Consider the following 24,097-nt stretch of genomic DNA (forward strand, 5'->3'; position numbering starts at 1 on the left):
AAGATACATAACCCACAGGCAAATTTCCCCAGAGAAGCTCTTCAAGGACTTTTAAACTGTTATTTTAATCTTACTATGTTTTACAGAGGACAAATGTTGTAATTATGAATGGCTGTAGTATTTTCAGATCTAGAAGATACAATGTGGCATTATAATGCTCCTATGTAACATAGGTAGTAAAAGTACATTTTATTAAACCTATTAATGCAGTTTTTTATGCTTTGGTGCAATTTAGAGTGTGGGAAACATGCAGCTAGATAATGCAGTCTGAAGAAAATAAGCTCTTGTAAATCCTTGTTCTTCTGCAACATTCAGGTAACTAATACAGTGCTTACACTATAATACTGTTCAATACTATTAAGCTAATATAGTGTTCATGTATAGCACTGTTGGTTTATTATATTAAATAGAAATGCTATTTATAATTAAAGTGTTTATTAAATAAACATTTAACATTATTAGTTTCCATTATTGAACAGAGGAAGGAATGCAGACAGTAAGAAAAACATGTCCTGTACAATATGACTTATTACAGAGTTCTGCAGTTCCTGGGAGTTTTAACTTACAGGTCCTTGTTATGAAGTGCAGTTATAATTTTCATATGTTAAAGACTTCTAATGTAATGTTGTGTCTGTTGTACCCTTACAATGCTGCTACTGCATTGTTCCAAACCAGCCTAAAATGTAGGACACTTTAGTGAAGGATTTAAAGATAAGGGAGAATTTACCTTGCATTTGATTTCAGAATCTCAGTGGTGATATAAATGTGTTGTGCTATACTTCTTATTTCAATAACATTTAAAAAAATAAAAAAACAAACCCAAAACCCACACCCAAATCAAAGGCACCAAAAAAATATGGCTGCAGCTGAAAGTGATACTAACCAAAATGTTCAGTCTGAGGTACTGGGTACTGATGATTCAGGTACTGTAAAAATAAACTGGGATTTTATTTGTAAATTAAAGAGACAGAACACATTTTCAGTTCATTTACAGAGGAAACCTTTTCCTTTCTCATAAATTGCTGTAAGGGATCCGCTTATGTCTGAATCTTATGTCTAAAAAATGTAGATCTGACCAGGCTGGTCTTGCAGTTCTTTCTCACTGCAAGTGGGTCACCCAGTGTCTTACATAATCTGGAGCACATCTGAACACTTGGGATAGCAAGACCCAAGGATTTGTATAGGAATTCTAAGATATGGGCTTTTGCAGCAGGAACAGATTAAGTGTTTTCTTTCTTACTTCCCTTTTCTTTTTTCTTTTCTTTCCCATTATTTCAAGCTGCAGCAATGATCAACTTAATTCTAGAATTTGAACAAGAGAGTCCTAGAAACTGTATCTAAGAAGCAGTAGAGTATTCAGTTTATCTTGTCTTCCTCTTTTAAGCGTAGAACTGGTAATTTCATTGTATTTCTCAGTACCATGTTTAGGTGAACGTATCTGCACTTCATGGATGTGTCCAGTTGTTTAATATACTCTGTTTACTTTTCCTGATACTGAATTGAAACTTTCTCTGGCAACATCTTGTCATAGAAAACACTCAGAGACTCCTAAACAGCCCTACTAATTTCATTCTTCTGTAGTCTCACTTCAAACATGAAAGTTTAGAACTGAAAGACAAAACTATCTTTAAGGATTCCATATGTAATCTTTCTATTCCCAAACTTATTGGAATTTCTCTGCTAAAGTATAAAAACAAAGCTGCAATAAGGAAATCTCCAGTGATAGAAATATAGGAAGGAATTACAGAAAGCTAGATCATGAACAAAATAACTCTTTTAGATTTCAGTTCAGGAAGTGGCTTGAGGGTAAATTAAACTGAATTCTTCAAGTGGGGTTTTGGTATCTTAGTTTCAGAAATTGTTAATGAAAATAATGCCAGCTATATATTTTACTTCTGCTGAAATGATTAAATAGGCTGTCCTCTTGGACACTTGGACTTTTCCAAGGGAACTGGCCAGACAACTTTAGAGTTTACAGGCCTGAAAATACATTTTGGAACACTGTCACATAAAAATGAAAGGCAATCCTCATCCTCAATAGCTCAGTTACTTGTAATTCATATTAAGTGCAAAAGGGAAATCCATATAGCCTTCAGGATGTTTAAATGAAGCTGTAAATGGATAAGCCTAAAATTCCATTGAGGGACTGTAAGAATATGTATGAATGAAGAGATACTGAACTTTCCTATGGAAACCTTAATGCTGAAAAGCATAAAACATTTCCTTAGAGGACTGAAATGCCTCTTAATCTGTAAAGAAATCTGACCTGTGTTGGGAACAACTTACAGAAGCTGAAGTTCTCTGGCTTTAAAGATTTGTATTTATATTCAACTTACTAAAAGCTAGATGAACATGATCATTCTAGACCATTCCACCAATGGTATTTATCACATGAGTGCAACAGAAAACACCTGGGCTGTTTGCCTTCCTTAGGAGTGCTTGACTGTGTTGGAACCAGCAGGATGTTTAAATGGTAGAAATTTGGGAAAGACTTTTTGTTTATACTAAAATAGATAGTTGAGTTAATTATGAAATGGGAGTGCTGATTTTTAGATGCTTCCCCTAAATGCCAGTTTCTCCTTATGTTTTTAAGCAGCTTGGAAGAGCTATGCCAATTTCTCCTTATGTTTTAAGAAGCTTGGAAGAACTATCCAATGGTAGCTCTTAAAAGTTAAAATACTGCTGAAAGTTTTCCTCATAAAAGTCATCATACATCCTGAACTGCCAGTTTTCCGCTAATTTCATGGCCATGACTTCAGAAGTCCCAAAATCCACTAGGCAGTGATTTTAATCTTTATTTAGGATTCACTTGTAGCTAATATTGTTTAAATTCTCTATGCCTCCTTATTTTCCTCCCCCCTCTCTTCCTTCTGTCAGCCCTTCATCCATTTGCCTTAAAGGCCCAGGGTGGATGAGTCAGTGATTCCAATCTGTATTTGCTTAGATACCAACTCCCTTTTAGGCATAGCATTATCATGCTTTATCTCAGTAGGTAGTCATGCTTTTTGAACAATTTTGACATCTGGAACTTTCTTTTATTAGATGTAGACTGCTGCATTCCTTTCTATTAAAAAAAAAAAAAAAAAAAAAAGGATGCTCTCTGGGTATACTTTTTTAGAAAATCCAAAACAGAAACAACCCAGTTCTTGGCTGCACAAATATCACCAATCAAATGAATAGACAAACTGGTTTAAGCTTGGATCCCTCACTTTCTTGTCTACTTCTGGGTTGTTCCTTCATCTGTGGTCACTTGAACAGGGATCTCCTTGCCTTCCTGCCTCTCCCTGGTGCTCACCTGCTTTGCACAGCCAGGGAACCCTTAACACCTCTGGCCCTGCCAGACCTTGTGGCTCTGAATTTCACCTTGTGTGATTTGGCAGTTTGGAGGGAAACTAAAAGTATGTCTCTCCCTTTGTAATAGTAGGTCTCTCCTAAAGAACAAACTGCAGGTATCTGGCATAAGAAAGGCTGAAAAGCCAAAATACCTGATGAGAAGCAGACCTTTCATGCTGCCACCACAGCAACAGCTGAGTGCTTGAGCAGACACAAGATGTTTCTGAAGCACCCTAAATGCCACGACTGCTTGGTGCTCTGGAGCTGCAACCACATGGCCAGATTAGGGGTGTCTCACTTGGAGGACATGGGGAGGGAAGGAACATTTTTCACCCTTCTTAATTCTCTCCTCATCCGTCAAGCTGGGAGAAACCTGGAAGGGGAGCACATGATGGTATCGTTCTGTGTTAATTATTTTCTAATTAACCAGAGCAGTGAAAATGCTTCTGTCTCTTTAAAATGATGTGGTATATTGTGCTGTGGCTACTACCAAACGTGAAGTTATTTGAGTGGACAGAATAACTTTGTGTATGTTGAGGTGTGAGGTGACCTCATTATTCCTAAATCTGTTCCTGTTTTGTAGCGCTCCTTATTCAGCTCCACTCTTTCAGCTGCTCAAGTGTTTTTATTTCTGCTCTGGTTGTGTAACAGATTTTTTTTTGAAATGTCAGAATCACAGCAACATAAGTCGATTAGTTGAACCAACCTGGCAGAAATTTAGCTGCTCGCAGATAAGACAATAATAGAGTAATATTAAACAAGGTTTGTGGCTTAATAAGATAAGAAGCAATATTTAACAGGTTTTACTTTGAGGGAAGGCTGTTGATTAATGCAAGACATGCTTCATTCCAATTGAGGCTTCTGGTAAAGACATTTAAAAAATTATCATTTTGCCTTTGCTTGCACAAAGTCAGCACTTCAGACAAGTATTGTGTTGAAAATTCTGACAAATGGTATTCCTTGTCTGCCTTCAGAAGGGAGTGTCACGGGGAGTGTTAGTATGCACTCTGCAGTCTGTGCTTGCTCCAGGGCAGAGGTGCACCTCTCCAGGGAGGTGCTGCTCCCTTCAACCCTTTATGCTTTTGCTGAGGACTGTGCTGCCAGAACTGGTCATCTGAAAGTGGGGCACCTGTCCACTCTCAAGGAAGCAGAAGTCTTTCTCAAAGCTCACTCAGTGAGCTCCAGGCTAGTCATACTTAGCAGAGTTTGTTTGCAGAAGGAGATGAGATGACTACATTGCAAATGCCATGCATTGACAGGTTTCTTTATGCTAACTTGAAAGTTTTACCATTCAGACCTCCAGCATTAAAAGGGCAATGAGAAACAAGATTCCAACTATGCTGCTGGAGAACTCTCTGTCACCTCCTGAGAAGTTCCTGCGGGACATGTTTCTCTAAATAATGCATCCCACCTTTTGTACAATTAACCACTCATTAGAAACTTCCTGGCTCCAGTGGTTTTTGCCTGCTTTCATTCTCTGCCGCTCTCTCTTGATTTCTTTTACTAGCTTCAATATTCTTTGCTGACTGCAGGTAGCTTTGGAGAGCTTGAGTGAGTTGGTGATCTGTTGGGTTTTTAACAAGCAGGTAAGTTTTCTGACAAAGTGTGCTTCCTGGGTTAAAGGTTTAGTGCCTATGCCAAATCTATCCTTGCATTAATAACCTCCACATCTATAATTATATATAACAAGCTTTTCTAAGTCCCACTGCCTCCATTTCCCATTGTGTTGAAAATAAATCAAGATGAAATTTGAGGTAAACTAAGTGGCAAGAGGATGCAAAAATTTCAGTTTGGCATTGTGCATGCCACTGCTACTAATTCAGGAAAAACTAAGACCTTTTACATGTCTACTGCATTACACTTTTTGGCTGTTATAACCTATTTTCATGTAAGAAAATTGAAGGAAAATACTTTTTCTCTTTAAACTTTGCATTGTTTGATTTTGTTACTTCACCTTTTAACCTTCTATCATGTAATGTTTTGAAACAAAAGCTTATGTTTCAATTTTCATCCCTGCTCAAACAGAGTAGCAGGCAGTTTGAGTGTGACTGAGATGAAGCTGATATTAGGAAATTACAGGTGGAGTGGCTTCTGCCTCTTCATTGCCAGATTGTCCACCACTTATCTTCATGCTTGCTGTCTGAGTGATGCTGCTTCCCTGCTGCTGGTACAAAAGGTCCTTTGATAACCTTGTGTGACAATTAAACACTACTAATTGTCCTCAGCTAGGAGGCTGTTCTGTGGCTGCTCATGCACCTCCAGATTTGATGCTAGATTAGGAACTCCCTGAACCCCTGTGCTTTTCAGTATTGCAACATTCATCTGTTGGTCACCAAGGTGAATCTTAGTCATGGGGTTTGAAGTGCAAAGGACCTGAATAGCTGCAGAATGTGCTCAGGGCAGTGACCACACCTGAGGCCAGGGAGTGTTTGCTCAGGTGCCTTTCTGATGGTCCTGAGCCCTGTCCTAAGCTCTCCTGGTCTTAATTACCCCTGGCTTGCTGGCTATTTGGGGGAGGCTAGATCCAGTGTTGGGCTGCAGGAGGAAGGCTGGGTAAAGTGATTCATTTGCTGAGGAGAATCTTGGTCTGTCAGCTGTTGAAGAAAGTAGCCCTTATAGATGGGTCAAAAAGCCATGCATTTTGCCAGACCAGAACAATTTCATCTTTCTATGCTCTCTCTCTTTTTTTTTAAGCTCTTTTTAATTAAAAATTAAATTGGGTGAAAGTCATTCTCTTGGTTCCTGAGAATGTATCATTACTGAACTGAAATGTGTCCCTAAAGAAACAAGTTGCTGAAGTCATTATTACACATAAATCTTGGTATATCTGCCAAAACAAATCTGTATGACATGCCTCAGAGGAGAAAGCAACAGGGGGATATTACTCTCAAGCTCTTTATTTTATCTTCTCTCATTTCCAGTTCAATCCCATTTGTTTGTGTTTAGGGGGATTATTCTGTATGTCAGTATTTGCAGTGCTTAGAAAGAAAGGGACTGCTAAGCAGCCTGGGATTCCTCAATGTTTCTCCACATACACTGTTTTTAATTGACACAGAGGGAGATTTGAGAAATCAGATACTATTAAATGCACTGTGTACAATAGATTAATTAAAATTTCTCTCTGTTGAAGCTTTAGCTTACTTCAAGAGTCTCTGCAATTGATATGAAAATGCCAAGGACCTCTGTTGAAACTAGATGACAACCAGAAACTTTGATTTCACATAGAGCAAGCACAATTTTGTCTAGATCTTAAATTTTATGAGAAACTTTTTGGTCTAAACACTTTTGGGATATGAAGGCCTAAGCTTAGCAACTTGTTGCTGGTCTTTGGGTAAAACTTGTTAGACATGTTTTTGAACAAACCCCAAGCAAGATTTGAAAAGGCATCACTAAAACATTAATTTCCTGTAGAGGTTTTTACTGCATGATAAGCTACCTGGTTCCCAGGAGATTTGAAAATCAGATCTCCCATTTCTCTGCCAAACTACAGATCTGGGAGCATGGCTTCACTGGGTGTATTTTCCCTTAAGCCTTCTGTTTGTGGAAGAGTGCCACCTTTGTGACAGGAGCTACTGGAGCCACAAGAAGTTCTACCCTGAGCACAGAGGAGTGGGATTTGGCTCAGCCAGTGTTGACTGAGAACTGCATAATAAAGCCCTTTTAGAATTTATTCAAAACTTTATTGCTTTCTAAGAGGAATTTGCATCATTGTTGCTTCTTTCATGAGAAATAATATAGACTGTGCTTGTCTCCCTTTCATGGTACTATAGGATGCTTCAGGAAATACTGGTGTCTGGCATAAATTTTCTTGGAAAATGCAGCCTCCAGATATCATGGTAGTTATTGACATTAAACTGTTCTTGTCTAGATAAAAACATGGATAATATAATAATACCAGGATTATTCTTACTTTTTAAAAACCACTACTGTTATTCATAGCACCTATAAAGAGTTGCCTAGTCATCCCAGTTTACCATATTGCCCTTTTAGGAAGGTAATGCTATTTTTGGCTTTGTGGTTGGGGAAGACTGAGCAAAAAGCTGTTGTATAAACTAATGTACCAAATGAAAGATCAGCTGGGAAGTCTTACCTATCAATCTGAAATTATCTTGGCTGCTGCTACTTGCTATCTCTCTTAGCATTTTCCATGGGGAAAGTGCTAAATAAGAACAGAGTGCTGAAATACACGCCCAGCTTAATTTGTAAGGCTGTTCCTGCAGACTTCCTATCACATTACAATATGTTCTTCTGAGTTCTCTTTAAAATCACAACAAAAACAGCCAAACAAGTCCTTCTCTTTGGTGATTTCATGGCTTCTGTTTCCTCCTCAGAGAAGACCAAGTCTGAAGTTTCTCTGACTTCGTCTGAAATTGTAGGCATGATCAATTTGTTTAAGAAACCTTGTAAGTACTTGACTGCTGGAGCACATGATGTCCTGTCATTCAAAAGCTCACTGTTCAGTTTCTGTGGCTTAGTCTGGAGCACTTCCAGCGGGGAGCTGGCTGAGGGGGGAATGTGCTGCGCTTCTTGTTTTGAGTAGGAGCTGCTGCTAATGTATGTGCTGCTTTTGTCCATTTTTATGGCAGGTAGAATAAAGAGTGTACGTGTGAAGCACAGTCAAATTCAAACCAGAGAGGTTATTCTGGTTAGTGTTTTTGCCCTGAGGCATCACCTGGGGGTTTCTGCTCCACTGTGGGAAACTTTACTCCTCCATTTGTGGTATGTCAGATGCTGTGCTTTACCATGCCTTTTGAAATGGTCCTTTTAACTGAAGAAAGTTTAGAATTTATGGATTTAAATTTTTAAGTAAATAGAAAAATACATGTTTTTTTTTATGGTCATCTGAATTATTTTTCAAAGTTGTCAGAAAGTTTGTTATTTTAAAGCTTACTACTGTAGTTTTAATTTTTATGGGTTTTCCTTTGTCAGTTCTCAAATATCTTTCAGTTGCTCTGATACTGACTCAACATAATTCCATTTTTATTTTTTGCATTGGATTTGCAGGGATTCTTCGACAAATTCAGGATTTATTTGAGTTCAATGTGAATGGACTGAAGCAGTGTAAAGTTTGCACTTCTGTGTAAATAGCAAGCATGCTGTCGAGCAGTGGTGTTGGATTCATGTAGTGGTGTCCTGTTCACTTGTTTGTTTGGGGGGATTGGGAGGGGGGAGTTTGGGGACCAGGGGCCATCCAAAGTGTTTATAACAAACAAGACTTGCTTTTACCGCGACGTGACGGTTAACACTGTAACGTGAATAAAGCTTTAGTCTGTTTCCAGATTTCCCCATTATATATCTATTCCAGTTCAGAAGTAAATGATGTCTCTGTTCCACCAGATTGCATGATGTTCTGCATGAGCTTGTGGTACTGAAGAGGCAATAAGGGGGAAAAAGACTTTAACTTGATCACCAAATGCCCTTCAGAGCAAGGCATGAAGCCCCCCTGTCACTGTATCACTGTCACAGTCAGGTTGAATGCCCTGCCAGGGAAAGAAAGAAGAAAGAAGGAATGTAAAAAAAGCCTTTACTTCTCAACAATTTGTTTAATTATCTCCAATTACAGATTTAAATTATGAAGTAGTAAGAAGACTTACTTTGCATGTACTGTTGAGGAATTCATGTAGGAAGAAGAGACACAAGTGTTTGAAATACCTGGCTAGCTCTCTGTTGTCATCTGTTAATAATTCACATGGCTCTTTCATTCCTATTTTGTTGAGAAAAAGAGAGTAGGCTTGACACAAAGAAGCTCTTAACTTCCTTTGTAAAGGAGTGGGAGTACAGCGTGTCCATTCAGTACAAAGAAAAGAATTTACTTTTGTGAAGTTTTCAGACTTTTTTAGTTTTCTTTTTGTAGGCAGCTTCACCAGTGGACTGTGGGAAGGAAACTGTTCCTCATGTGGTTTTTACACTTGTGTTAGCTACTATTAGTTAATAACTGAGCTGCAAATTCCAGGCCCAGACTTTCCCAGAATTTGGTGCCTGCTTTTATAGGGAATCGTTTGCTCTACAGTTACCACCAAATAAAATGGTGCATTGCTGTCTTGCCTTACACTGGGTTTGTGGTGTCTCTCTGTGTACTACCACAGAGGCTTAAAAAGCCCTGGCAGACAGTTGCAGGGGATGAGTCTGATTCAATGTCACTGTGACACTTCTCTGAAAGCTGTTGCTCTAGGAAACCTTTGCCTACAACCACTGCCTTGTGTAATTGAAAAAGGATTAGCTAAATTACATGTTTTCTCTGAGGGTACTTGTGTTTCATGGATGGGATTAAAAGCAGAAAGGTAGAGAATACCTACAGTTTGCCAGCATTCCAGCTGAAGTGAGTGATGACATTTCTGCATGCTTTGGTGGTCTTGTTCACAGAACCTGCTTCCCTGCTAGGGCTTCATTTTAAGTCTCTTTTCTATCCTGGTATGTGCAATGGTTTCTGAACTCCCTTCTGCTCAACAAACCTACCTCAGGTAAAGTGCAAGTTTTGAAAATATTATGCATTAAAATCTCGTTGGTAATATCTTACCTGGGATGTTTGTTTGTTTCTGTTTCCCTAAAAAGGATAAATTTTATAAAGAGGTAAGTATTTTATAAAGAGTAAGTAAGAGACTTACCCTACTCCTGCATAAGTATTAGCAGAAACCTATGAGATGAGAATGTGAACACAGCTGATTTAATTATTCAAAATCTCTCTATTTAGGATAATAATGCTTTCTATAGATGGAACATGAAGTTTTAATAGCTCATGGGTGGAGACAGGCACTAATTGTCTCACCTGGTCATTTGTAATGAAGGCATTCATTATTTTTGTCCTTTAATGTTTCTTTCAGAAAGGCTGGAATGTATGGTCTGCCTGCCTGTCCCCATGGGTCAGGACTGAATTGCAAATTACTCCTCTGCTGCTTGAGCAGACTGGCTGCTGTTGGAAATGTGACACTCAGCTACGTGGAATTCTTGTCTGTACCAACCTTGCCATGTCTGCTTTCATTTTTCCTAAATTACTAAACAACTTACACTTAATGAGTTGCAACTAATTGGTACCTCTTGCTTTGCTATACCTGTAAAATTATACTTCCAGTAAAATGCTTCATGAACTAATTAGATATCTCTACCCAGTTGACTTTTGTCCTCTTGTTTACTGGTTTCTCACTAGATAGTGAGATTAAAATCTTGTCGTCTTACTTCAAAGATGCAATCTCTTCATGTTCTTCTCCCATTACAGGCTACATTTAATTCTTATTCTGGAATGCTGTTCCCCTAAATGAGGTGTCCTCTTTATCCTGTGGAGCAGAGTGCCTGTCCCATTTCACAGCATGGCCCAAGGCAGGGATGACCAGCTGCTCTGAGGCTACACTTGCCCCAGCTGATGACTGGGGTGCAGAGGATAATGAGAGGCTGACACTGCAGAGGGTGCTTGGGGTGCCCTGCAGAACAGGTACAGACAAACCTTACCAGTCTGGTGGCATGGTCCAGCAGGGCAGGGCAGGGAGACACAGCTGTTCTCAGTGAGGTCAGGTCCTCAGCACTTACCAGCTGTGGCATGGAGCCCATTCCAGCAGAGAGAGCCAGGTCCTGGTTTGGCTGGGTGGCTGTGCCCTTGCCCGTGAACACCTTGAGGGGCTTACAGTCATCTTGTTTTTCCCCACTGTGGATCTTGAAGCAAAAACTCTTTTCAGTAAAAGAAACACAGCAAAGTAAGCCCCCTTCCCCTTCAGTTTGGGCTGCTTCTGGTGGAGACCAAGTCATGCTGGTGATGTCTCTGTGTGTGTTCCCCAGGACAGATGTCTTCAGAGCTGCTTCTTGGCATCCTGCTGTGCTGTAAGCACTGTGTTCCACCACGGCTGCCAAGGGTGATGTCCTTCAGAGAGTCGGTTTCTTGGGGGCTCTGAGGACTTTTCTATGGGAAGTTTTGTGGCAGACAGTTTAAGTAAACATTTGCTATTATAAGGAAACAACACAGAATGCTATATCTTCTGGTCCTTCCTGGGACCTTGCACACATTTCAACAGCCATCCTTTCTTCCCCCTTCCTTGGTCCCAGCTAATTTCAAATCCTTTGGCTAAGGGGCTTTTGGCCTTCTTTAGAGTGATGTGCAGTGCAGGTGGTGTCCATGCAGCAGTGGACTGCCTTAAGTGCTGCCAGGCTGAAACACTGGCCAGCTGGCAAGGCCTGCAGCTGGCTATCAGTTGTGTGGATGTACAGATCCCCGAGGCACCTTGAGGAGGAGCAGATACAGGTAGATAGCCCATCTCAGCTTCTATTCAGTGTCCCCTTGCACTTTGTTCAGAAGGTTTTATTTAAGTAAAACTGGTGAAAACACTTCCCTTTGCTTTAGAAGAACTTAGTAAAAGTACTACAGTGTTTTTAAAAGCCATTCAAGTAGCTGTTTATTGCAAAGTAGTGGAGGCTGTAGCCAGGTGGGGGGGGGTCTCTTCTCCCAGGCAACCAGTGACAGGACAAGAGGACAGTCTTAAGCTGCACCAGGGGAGGTTTAAGCTGGACATTGAGGAGAAGTTCTTCACAGAAGGGTCGTTTGGGGATTAGAATGGGCTGTTCAGAGAGGTGGTGTAGTCACCACCCCTGGAGGTGTCAAGGAAAAGACTTAGCTGACAAGGTGGTGTTGAGCCATAAGGTAGCTTGATGATCTCAAAGGTCCTCTCCAACCTAAATGATTCTGTGATTCTGCAAAATCTCACCACTCTCTTATTTTCTCTTGTTTGATTAAGTGGCTATCCAGATACTATCTGGATTGCCCTACCTTTATGAAGCTTTAGGATACAATGTGGGTGGTGCCCTTACAGGAATCTGTTTACCAAACCCAAGTACAGATATTTTAATATATTTTGGTCACATGTTTGACTGTGGTTCCCCAAGTGGCACATTAAAAGTAAGTAGCAGCTGCCCTCCTGTTAATTAATATATACCAATATGTATATAATGCCAGGTATGCATTCTTTCAAAAGTTTTTTTTCCAAATTCATCAGTGATCTGCTGTGTGCAAGTACATGATAAATTTTATGTACATGTAAGTTTCTGCACTAATTTTAATTCAGCATTTGTTTGAACATCAATAAACCAGTGATTTCTCAAGTGATGCAGCAGATCAGTTGCCATTTTCAGTTTACAGTCTGAAACACTCAAACAGTTTGTACAAGTTCATCAGCCAGAGAGCAGATATGTGTAGTATTAACTGTGACCAAAGGGGAACAAATTGCATTTGTTCAGAGTCATGTTTTCTACAAACACCCTATGAACAATCCATATCATGTAAAATATATGTCATCCCTCTACCATCAGATAGAGACATACCTGGTAAATCAAGCCCAGCTAAAACCCAGAATATTTGGAGAGTGTCCTATTTTTTTCTGATGTGGTGTGTTTGTTTGAAGACAAACCCTAAAATTAACAATCTACAATGTAAGAACAGGAAAAAGAACAGGAGGGAATGTGCTTTTTCTTGCAATTGAGTCATATCCTGGTGGAAAATCCTGGAGGAGATGATATTCTGCATTGGCATTACAACGTATTCCTGCCCAGCAGCTGACATTTTTCTTTCTTTCTTCCATATAATATGTAGGACTTAGTCTGAAAAAGTCAAAAAGAGGGGTGAAGGGGTGGGAGAAACCTAAGCTTAACTTGTACACTCCTATTGTTGACAGTGCTGTCATTTCATGTATCTAAATTAAATGGTTCTTTCCTCTGACTGTCCTGGGTGGGTGTTACTGCACATATGGCTTTTGGGCTTTAGTCTCCTCTTTAAAAGAAAGATCAAGTTTAGCACAGTCATTTAGAGCATCAAGATTTTTCTGAAAATGCAGTAGAAAACCTGGTATGAGGATCTGGGGACCCAGCACAGAGCACTGGAATGAATGTTCTCTTCACTCAGGACTTTCAGATGCGTTACTTTTCCTCTTCTCTAAGCCCACAGGACAAAGCAACAGCTATAGTTTTTTCCATACTCATATCTGACAAATCTTTCAGAAAAGTTCCCGTGAGCAAGGTTTCGAAAAGTACAACTTGGAATTACTTTGAGATGCTTTGCATTATCTCAGTGTCAAAATATGCCACAGAGAGAGATGTGAGCATCTCTTGAGGATATTAGGTCACGTGATGGAAACTGATTGCATTTTAAAACTTTCATCTTGTTTATTATATTTGTACTGTTAGAATTCTTTTCAAACTTGCATGTGTTACTGTAACCCTAGGTGATGCTTTACAGAGATGGAAAAACACTGACACAGCTACTGTTTGTAGTCCAGTAGGTTAAGAACAGATACAAAGCAAGTAAAAAGGGTTAAAGCTCAGTTAAGTGTTCACCTCTCTCCTCTGGCCCCAGCCCTTTCCCAAATGTGCTCTCTGATATTTTTTACAGTGAGTTCTCTTGGACCTTGAGTTTTATGAGTAGAGCAGGAGTATCAGGTGTGAGGGAGTTTATGCAGGTGTAAAGAAGGGTATGATGTCAGAGAAGCAGTTAAGGAGGGGAGATAAATGCAGTTTGGTCAACCTGGGCTTCCTCCGACTCTCATTGTGGACTTCCCTTAGCTGGACAGTGAGGGCACCCAGTCCTGTACCATGCTGCTCACAGGGATCCAAAATTTCCTTCAGCAGCTAGGAAACAACTATCCAGAGCTGCTGAAATGGAGCTGCTTCCATCCATTCTAGACAGACAGACCCTGGCACTAGTCAGATCCAGGACAGGATTTCTGTTCCTTGGTCTTGTCACTGGACAGGAGCAGCTGGAAGGTGTTTGGTCTGCCAAAAGGCAGCCTGTACAAGTAACATTTTCTGGAGTTGTGGTGCATCATGAGACATAGCACTTGGCTGGTCCCTGGGGCTGTCACAGCTGCTGCAGCCCCTCAGAGAATGACAGACACAACCTGCACTCCCAGTGTCTTCCCAAGGCTTACAAACTGCACACTTGAGCAGTTGTCACTCCAGGGCCCACCTTGATGTCATATCCTGCAATCTACAATGCATTAAATTCCTTGGCTGTAGCTCTGTTTAACCCTCCTCACTGGCACACGGGACCTTGTGATGTGCCTGGCCACCTGAGTCCCCTCCCCTCTGTTCTGGCACGCAGTAAATGGTAAATAAATTCCAATGTGGGCAAAGTGATGTTTCAGAGAAAGTGCTGCCTCCATTCTCAGTGAAGTTTAATCATGTTCATCTTGTGTGGCTAAATTGGATGTATTTCATCAGTATAATGAGGATAATGCTTTGTATTCTCAGCACAGTGAGACAATGTGTGATTACAGTGATCAGTCACATCCTGGCCTGGCAAATCCTTGCCTGGAACCCAAACAGCATGAAAATGGGAAGTAGCTTCTTCTCTTTGCTCTCGTTACCTAAAGGCGAGGTGTTTTAAAAGGAAATATCTGTTTGTCTTACTTCAGGAATAGAGAGAGTTGTGCTTTTGTGCAAAGGCCATTTTGAATTTGAATAATTTCAGGTGTTTTTTAAAATGTTTGGGTTTATAAATGTTTGAGTATCATTTCTTTATGGCTGCTTCTCTTCTCTTCTTTAATTTTGCTTCTTCATGAGTAATTAATTTTATTCTAGCCTCATAAAATAGAACAGAGAGGGAGATTTCATTTAGCATCACTCTAATATGATGGATTTTTTTTCTATTTTGATGTTACAGAATTTATAAAGAACCCTCTCTTGATATTTCTATTTGGAGCAGAAATCTTACTTGGTTAACATTTAAAATAACACTGCTTCTACTTATGAGGGTTATATGTTAATATACTCAATGTTAGCCAAATAACTGTGATGGCAAAGTACATCTGAGTGTTCCATTAAGTGAATATTCTGAGTTTTGCAAATATCAGAAGAAAACAATTCAAGACTTTTTATCTCTTAGATATTTATAGGCAGGTCTAAAAGCAAAATTTCATTAGATTTCTCTGTTTTCCAGTCAGTAAGTGCTTCAAGTGATGTCTCACTCCTCTAGTTTTAATTCTGGAAAGCAAAGGCAAACCAGTCACCTCAATCTTATTATTCTGTGTATTTTAGTACATTGATGACAAGGCGAGGAGCTGAGTCAATGATAAGCTCCTTTTCTAAAGCAGATCTAGTGTTTGAGAAAGTTGCCAGAACTTCACCCTGAAGATTTACAGTCCTCTTCCTATCACAAAAATGTCTTATTTGCATCTTTTGTCTGTGCTTGGCCTGGGTGGTGAAGACAACCCAGGCTGAGGGCTCCAGTGTGGATGTGGGAAGCAGCTACATGTTCCCAGCCCTGTCTTTAATTTGTTCTTTCTGTGAAAAAGTTGTTTGAGATTTGCCTTTGTTCCTCAGCCTGTTGCCTGCTCTCTGTACGGGAACAGGTGATGGATAAAGAGCAGCTAGGTTAGGTGTGTGCAAAGCTAGCATAACTAGTGATTAATACTGATGATCAGTTTTATCCCCATGGTCTGTTTAACTGCTCAAAATCTTGTTTCTAAAATTGCTGGTAATAGTGTTGGGTAGGTGCTGGCTCGGGTGGAACTTTTTTTGATAGCATTGCAGTCAGTATCAAGACACTAATTTCAACCTTCAGCTGGTAGTCGTCTATGTTACAAAAACCAGCAATTTCTGAAAAAACTGGAAAAGGCCATCTAACCCTGGTGCTCAGAAGGGGGATCCAGTGCAGACTGGCATAAGGGAGTGCCAGCAGGAGAGGTGGCAGTGCAGCACAGAGGTGTTCCCTGTGCCGTGCCCAGGTGAGGCTGTGATGCTGGAGATGCCAGAGAGGCAGGAGGAGTTGCAGGCTACACACAAGTAGCTGGCTATCCTCTCCTGCTGACATGCCCAGAAGGCAAATCTTGCCCCTCAAGAGCATGGAGAATATCTCAGTGTTCTTCTGCTCCTCCTGAGGATGGTAATCTGGGCCTGTGTATGCAGTGAAAGCTGCTCAGACAATGAAAAGTTCGGTAAATAGGCAATTTCCCAGACTCAAGACAGATGCCTCAAATCTTAATCTGGCCACAATTTGTGCCAACACCAGAGGATTTGTTTGCCAGAAGGAGCAAGTGAGCCTGGCAGGGTGGTGGGAAAGGGGAGTGTGCAGCAGGAAGGCGCAGGGGCAGCAGTGAGGAGCCAAAGGTGTCCATCCATCTGCCGCGGCTTTGCGCAGCTCCAGGGGCAGAGACAGCTCCATGTGAGAGCACCCTGCTTCCAGCTTTGGAGGGGAACACAGAGCTGGTTCTGCAGCCCCTGTGCTGCTGACTGGAGTTACTTCCTGGGATATTCTGGGGATGTGCCAATCTGGGGAATGAGTGCCACGATTCCCTCTGTCTGCGTTGCCCAGCAGAACAAGGAAGCTGAGGTTTGGCTTCCTTCAGAAGTTAGAAAAACCTCAAGCACTCAACAAAACAGAACTGTTCCCAGCTCCGTGCTTCTCTTCGCTCTGGTTTTCACCATGCAAACATTGCCTTTGGTCTTTGCTTTTTACCAAAGCTTGCTGGAGAATTTGTGATTGCTATGGTTTATGCAGCTCTTTTCTTAAGGTATTGTTTATTTTCTTTATTTTTCTCTGCAGCTGCAAACCACAATAGCATGATTTAATTGCGTGAAATCAGAGATCAACACAAGATGTTTTAATTTTTTTAGACATATTCAGCCTGAGGTCAGATTTAGCTGGGTTTTCAGGTTGCTCAAATAAGGGGGTCTTGTGATTCATTGCAAAAATTAGAGATGATCCTGACATTTTAGTTCTTTAAATCTGGGGAGGGGAGGGGGGTTTACTGCCTTCTGCACAGCTCTACCCTTATAAAATTTAATGAAGAGCTTATTAAATTAATATGTCTGCTGAAGCAGTTAATAATTTGCTTACAATAAGACCCCTTTTACTGTGTGTTTTCCATATCACTTTATAATTCTCAGAACTTTAAAAGAAAACACACAGGCATAAAGTAATTGTTGAGGTTTCCCCTTCCCCTAATCTCCCTCCCCATCATTTAGAGCTATATGTAGAACTATGTTGGAACTTTTTAAAATGTATTTTTACTTCATTGTGGAACTGCCCTAACTCAAAAGGTACATTGATAGTTTCAAGAAAACCCACTAACATCTCATGACTGGGGAGCAAATAAATTCATAAAATGAAAATTTTAGTCTCTCCATTTAATCTGACCTATTTCAAATATTCTAGCAGTTCATCTGAATTGCAAATTCAAAATTAATATATTGTTGTCATTGTAAAATATATTATACTAAAACTGTGCAAAAGTGAAAAAGTGACCACCCTATGTCTGTACTGGTCTCAGTCTTTGTTAGGCATTAAAAGCAGAAATAATGCACCTGGTTTTGCAGCATGACATGAAATTTGCATCCAATAATATTACCTTTATGTGACATTGAAGAGAGAATTTGTTTTGTGACATAATGACTCAGTAGTGTATTCGTTTTTTGTTCCCCTTAAAAAAAAAAAAAGGAAAAAATTCCAAATCCCAATCTGAAATAAATTGGATGCACCTGCTTTCTCACAGCCTGATTTATTAGCCCCTAGTGATTTATTAGCCAGTGGGATCTCCAGCCCCCTACTTGGGCAGTAACCTCTGCCACTCCCCTGAGCCCTTTCCAAAGGAGAACATTTAATTTTTGCAGCAGCACCACAGTTCTGGCTCATAATTATCCTGTGATCAGCTGGAGTGGTCACGTCTGTCTTCTCACCCATTTCTAGCTGATCTGGGACATCTCAGCAATAGGCCCTAAAGGAATAAGTTTATGCATTATACTTCAGCTCATTTCTATCCCAGTTATCCCAGTCCTCCAGCCATCCAGACTTTCTGGCTTAGCACTCTGCCTATCCTTTGAGGTTACTTCTCTGCTTTTCCTTATTGATAGAACTCAGCAGCATGCTGGCAGCACTTCTGCCTTTTCTCTGAAGAGGTTTGGTCTATGAGTTTCATGCTCTCTTCATGAAGAATTCATGAAAATAACATTTTCTGTGGTAGTTTCTGTGATGATGAAATGCCTCTCTTCTCACCAGTAAAAAACTGGAGGTAGTATATAAAAATGTTGACCAGCACAATACAGGATTTTTTAGAGCTGGAGAGGCATGAAAAACTCTTCGTGTAACACAACCCCTTGCAAGAATGATCTTGTAAATTGTGATTAGAGTGTAGGACCTGGTCTGTCAGCCTGTGTCTGCCTTGAGGAGGTATAAATGACCTCTGCAGCTGGGGAGGGGCAGTGGGAGCTGTTTGTCCAGTGCACGTGGCACTCCTTGGACTTTGGACTGCTCTGACTTGGGGCCTCAGGGAGGTAGCTTTGCCTTAGGGAGGTTTATCTTCTTGCATGCAGAGTGGCCAGGACTTCTTTGAGTCAGGAGCTTTCCCACGTAAGAAATTAACCTGCTGAGGCAATCCCATGTTTTACCTTTCTTTTCCTCTGAGAAGAAAATAATGCTCCAACATCTCTTTATTGCGTTGACATCAAGTGTTTGAATCAGCTCTGGAAACCTCAGGTAGGACCCAGCACACCAAAAAGGCTGTCCCATCATTAATAACTTGAGTTAGTAAGCCTTGCACTAGTAAAACAAAGCTTTCTCCCTTCTGTTATGTAATATTTTGTTGATGAATCAGAAGCTATTGTGGTCTCTTCCTTTCTAAGAGTCTCACATGCATCACTGCGCCCAGAACTAAAATAAGCAGGTTTTATCTTATCAGGTATGTTCTGCAGTGCAGCCCAGCATCTTGGGAACATCTAGTGCATTTCCTTAACCCTTTCTCATGTGTCCTCATGGGTATGAACTCCACTACCCATTCTTACTGTCCTCATGTGAATTGTAGCTTTTTCTACACCCTCTGGCCACTCACTGTGTAGCCTGTAGCTGGAGCTTTCCCCTGGAAGAAGGGAACTCCTGGGCCACAGTAGGGTTTGCTCCTGAAGTTTATACTGATTTTCTCATACTGTCTTCCCCGATGGGATCTCTGCTATCCCCAGCCTACCTCACACATTCCCAAAGTGAGTGGGATGAATGAGGCTTTCTGACCTCTAGGACCACTCATTGTGATGCTTGATGAAAATAGAAGGCACAGAAATACAAGGACTGGCTGTGAAGACTTTGATTAAAAGGTGGGGAAAAGAGGAGAACAGGAGCTCAGAAATGAAAGAATTTTGCCCTAGTAAATGAGACTGAGGAAGTGGATCTTTACTCAGCTCAAGTTCTTCTTCTTAAAAAGAAATGTTTGTCATCCAAACATTTTGAAAATTTTATTTACTCCTCCTCTTCATTCATATTTCTTTGTTGCTTTTAAAGAGCACTGTGCCAAACCTCATGCAGTGGAGATTAAGTCCTTTTACCTTCAAGAGCCATTTCCTTGTTGTATCAAGAGAAGTGTCAAAATAGCTCTTTCCCTGCTCTGGATGATAAAGCATATTATATGCTGCTTGAACATTAATAGACTCTATTATGATGATTCATAAGTGTCTCCTGACATCTGACTGTCTCAGCTACATATGGTTTCCGTGGAAAATATGGTCTTTGGGATGAAGAAAAACCAAAAAATGCGCTGTTTTTTGTGGAAATATTTTTGCTTCTGTAGATGGCAAGGGAAAAATAGATATTTCTGGAAAGTAAGATTTGCTCTTGCTGTGTTATGGATACTTTAGGTAGTATTACTAGTTTATATCAGGTAATCCAAGAATACCCCATCCTCTCTGGGACAAGGTTTGCAAGAAATACTATCTCTTGTAAGATCACCTGATACTCTTGGAAAAACAGGCAAGTAACAGCCCACTATTTTTCCTTTGCTTTGCCTAGGTGTTTCATTAGACCATAGTGACTACACCAATTGATGTCTTCAATACCTCTCTATCTTGTTTTCATTTAATGTTTCTCAGGTATTGATGTTATGTCAGGTGATATTATCTCTGTCAGCATGGGACTTTTGCACTCTGTCAGCTTTATGATTGTTATGTGCTATCACTAAATGTCTCACAGAGGTGAACCCATTTCTGAGAAGTTACATTATTGAATCTGAGCATCAGTCTTTTTTTTTTTTTTAATGTCAGTCTTTATTCCCTGTGTGCTCTCTTAAATATTTCCTTGGGTTCTTTCGTGTTTGTGCCTGCTTTGTCTATCTGGACTGTGTCCATCCATCAATCCCAGCTACCCATGAAAGAGAGGGCAAGGGATTGAGGGCAGGTCATGAAGGCAAAAAATGTCCAGAAATCAATTTTCATGGTGAAATAAGATGTGCCACCACAGGTACAGGAGCTCACACCTATTTTTAAAATATGGGAACATGGTTAAGCAGAGCAAAGCCTGCTCTCTTCCTCCTTGACCCAAACAATTGATTCCCTTTTTCTGGAGGAGTGGAAACACTTCTCCGGGGACGGCTGAAAATTTATCAGCAAAAACGAGCACTTCTGGTGTCTCACAGAAATGGCTGCACTGAGATGGGGAGTGGGTGGGAAAGCTGGAAGCAAGTGCCAATCCTAGTTTGTCCAGAGAAGCTCTAATCCATTAGAGCTGGGCAAGGGGGAGAGAAGGCAGTTTTTTGGTGGGGACCTGAAAAGCAAAGAACTTTTTGCAGATGGCTGGCCAACCCAGGGCTCAACAGGGCAGTGCTTATTGTAGTGGATACATCTGAGTTATTTTTAAAAGGCCATCAATAAGCATACCACTAGCTTGAAATTGAGGTGGTTTTTTTAATAGTGATACTGGCAATGGGTACCACAGCAGACTTGCTCTGTTGTAGAGATGCAGTGAGAAATGTCAGTCAGCTTACCCTCTTAACAATACCTTTTAGTCCCCTTTCCCAGCTTGGCTGCTGTATTGTGCCTGCAGCCCAGTTACCCACCTGTCCTCTCTGCCACACAGTTCTTAATGCTGCATCTATATGGATTTCCATTCCCCAAATTCATTATAGAAGTATCTATTCCATTAAATAATTCATGTTCTCATTAATCTGGTTTATTACACCATATTTTATAGCCATTAAACTCACTAACAAAGAACGCATAATTTTGGAGACAGCACCTGTGCAGTATCTCATACTATGAGAAGTGTCATAGACAGGCTGCATTTCATACAATGAGCAAAAAAACCCTGTGAAATCTTTACAAATCCCATTTCAAAACTGGGGCTTGAAAAATCTTGGTCGTAAAAACTTAAAATTCAAATTGACAATATGAATCCTGCTTCTATTTTTTATTTTTCCCTCAGCAATCATCTTTCTACCCACCAGCTGATGCATATGCTTGGTCAGCTCTGCTCAGAGACAACCTGCCCCCCAGTTTTCCTCACCCACACTGCTGTGAGTGCCCCCAGCACCACAGCAAATAGATAAAGCTGCAAGGAATCAACACCCTGTTAAATATTTAGGTGTCTCTTTTGGGATTATGTGAGTCTTTCTGTTTCTCATGTTAAGTTTGCTTTGCTTGAAAACTGTTTTTCAGATATTTCCAGGGACATTGACATGTCCTGTATCCCATCCAGCAGCATAACCTCACCCCTGCCTGTTGTCTGGAATACACTGCTCACTCCCTTTCCAATAGTTTAAATCTCATCCCTCTATAATCATGGTTGTTAAGTCTTTGTTTGGCCTTGCTTGTGTTGAGGATTCTGCGCTGTTTTTGAAGGGGGGCACAGCCTGAGAATCCCAATGGAATTGAGCACTTTAACTGCAAGCTATTTTATGGGGAATTGTCAGCTGGCATGTTGATAAGACTTTGCCAGCTGGAGTCCAAAGGCTGTGCTTGATTTCCTGGCAGTAAAGGCCATTGCACCCACCTTCATCCTTCTTGGAGAGCACAAAGAGAGACTGTGAGAGGAGAAGCTGCTCCCCTCTCTCACTGGGAGTGGAGGCACCATGTGCTGCCTGCGTGATGCCAATTCTCTCTGCTTTAACTGGCTCTGTGTTACACACTGCGTGTCTTTGTGCATCTGACAAATTATATGACAGGTTACAGATTATTCTAATCTGCTCTGCTACTCTTCTGGTATCTGAGAAGGGAGCGCCTGCCATATGTGCTGTGTTATCCTAGCTAGTGTATCCAACCTTGTTTATCTGTCGCCTTCACACCTTATGTGAGTCTGTGATTCAAAACTGGTTTACTGTTAACTGTTTACAGTGATTTGAACAAGATAGACTTGTCAAACAGACAGGAAAAAAGGTTTAATTGCTAATTTCCCCTGGTCTCCTGGGGCTGGATCTGTAGGATTCCATTAAAGTGATTAAGGAGAGAAGCAAATGGAATATGTAAGCTGACTTGTTTCCTGGCTCTCCCAGCAATTGTCCTTGTTGCAAGCTGACACCATTGAATGTCCCAACTTTCATCCTTTCCTATCCCACTTTCTCCTCTCAGCAGTAGAGATGGACAGAAAAGAAGAGTTGTGCTTGAGAATTACAGACTCAAAAGGCTCTTGTGCAAAGAATTGTCCGCTGCACTGCTGATGTTTGGAATTCTCTCTGTACTTGTTTTACTGTTACAGGAAGCATTTCACCCTGCAGTATCATCCCACATCTTCCTCCATAAGGTCTTGTGGAAAGTTTACATAAACAGACTTTGTCTTAGCAGTCAGGCAGTCCCTCCTTAGAAACCTGGCAGGATGGAGAGCAGCATGTGCAGCCTGTGCAGGGCAGGGTGTTCTCTGGCTTCGCAGTGAGTCACAAAGCCTGATTTGAAGAATTCATGGTTAGTAAAGTGACAGCTGTGATGATGGGTGTGCAGCAAGGAAACAGCTAAGGGACATGTTAAGTCACATGGGGAAAAGCAGATCTTGGCTGCAGATAAGTGTGTTGGTTTTCACCCATTTTGACGAAATGAAAGCTGTGCTGACCTGTTACATTTGTTCAACACTAGACTCATGGTTGGTGAATCAGTACTGTAGATTTAGAGTCAATGAGGCAATCCTCACTTATATCTGAAGATCTCAAAAAGAGGAGGGGACAAGAGTAATGTGGATGAATGACATGGTGAGAACCTTTTCTAAAAACTGCTGTAGTTGAATTGATTCATGCAGTAAATTACATTAACCAGCAAAACTGGCATAATGCAGCTTTCCCTTTTGAAGAAAGCTGAGGAAACAAGCGAGGTGAGAACTGAACAAATAGCTCTTCTACCCAGTCTTGTGTCTGGTACTGATGCTTTCTGTCCTGTGTGCTCTACCATTTGATTTTTGCAGTCGGTTTCTGAAGTGCATAAAGGGCACAGAGCAGCTGTGGCCAAGAGCAATACTTTCTCTCTTTCTCTGCATGATTCCCTGCCAGTCTTTTAGGGGTTTCATATAGGAATTTATTCTAATCCATATAAATACATTCTACATATATCTAAAGTCAGAACTGAGCAGCAAGCAATTGGTCTGGCTGGAGATGTGAGTTGCTCTGCTTATGGAAAGCAGGGCTGGGAGAAAGGTAATCTTCCATATCCCCTTTTCTTCTACACTGGTCAAACTGCTGTTCCAGTTGTTGTTTTTCTCACCTGCTTATTGGAAGTCAGTGATTCTGGACTGGAAAATTCTGATGCTGGGCCTGAATTTGAAGTTCATAATTCAGCTTTTTATTTTTATACTGCTACATGGATGCCCTGGTGTTTTAATGAACTCACATAAATGCTGTATATTCTGACTGCTCAGGAAGAAGAATTACATTTGTGTAGACTTCTTATGGATCTGCAAAGTGCAGAATTTCTATCTCTTGTGTCTTTGTACTTTCGATGTAGATTTCTTACTTCATCCATAGTCAGGTACAGATAGATGAATTGTGTGTAAGTTTGTTGCCGTGCTAGGTTCAACTCGGGCTCTCTGGTACTATGCTAGTTTGGAAACCACTGGAAGTAA

At 40.8% G+C, this 24,097-nt stretch overlaps 1 protein-coding gene across 1 annotated transcript in view; it reads left to right on the forward strand.

The window, feature by feature from the left end:
- Positions 1–856: 856 nt before the first annotated feature.
- The window catches only part of CRACD (capping protein inhibiting regulator of actin dynamics), a gene marked incomplete at both ends in the record, with an annotated part of 60,206 nt that continues 36,965 nt past the window's right edge, over positions 857–24,097 (forward strand). The window contains one exon of the mRNA XM_084205227.1: positions 857–923. Within this exon, the coding sequence (XP_084061353.1) occupies positions 857–923 (67 nt within the window). The remainder of the gene's footprint in view (positions 924–24,097) is intronic.

The sequence above is a fragment of the Fringilla coelebs genome (assembly GCF_963513975.1).
Source record: "Fringilla coelebs genome assembly, chromosome: 4".
NCBI lineage: Eukaryota > Metazoa > Chordata > Aves > Passeriformes > Fringillidae > Fringilla > Fringilla coelebs.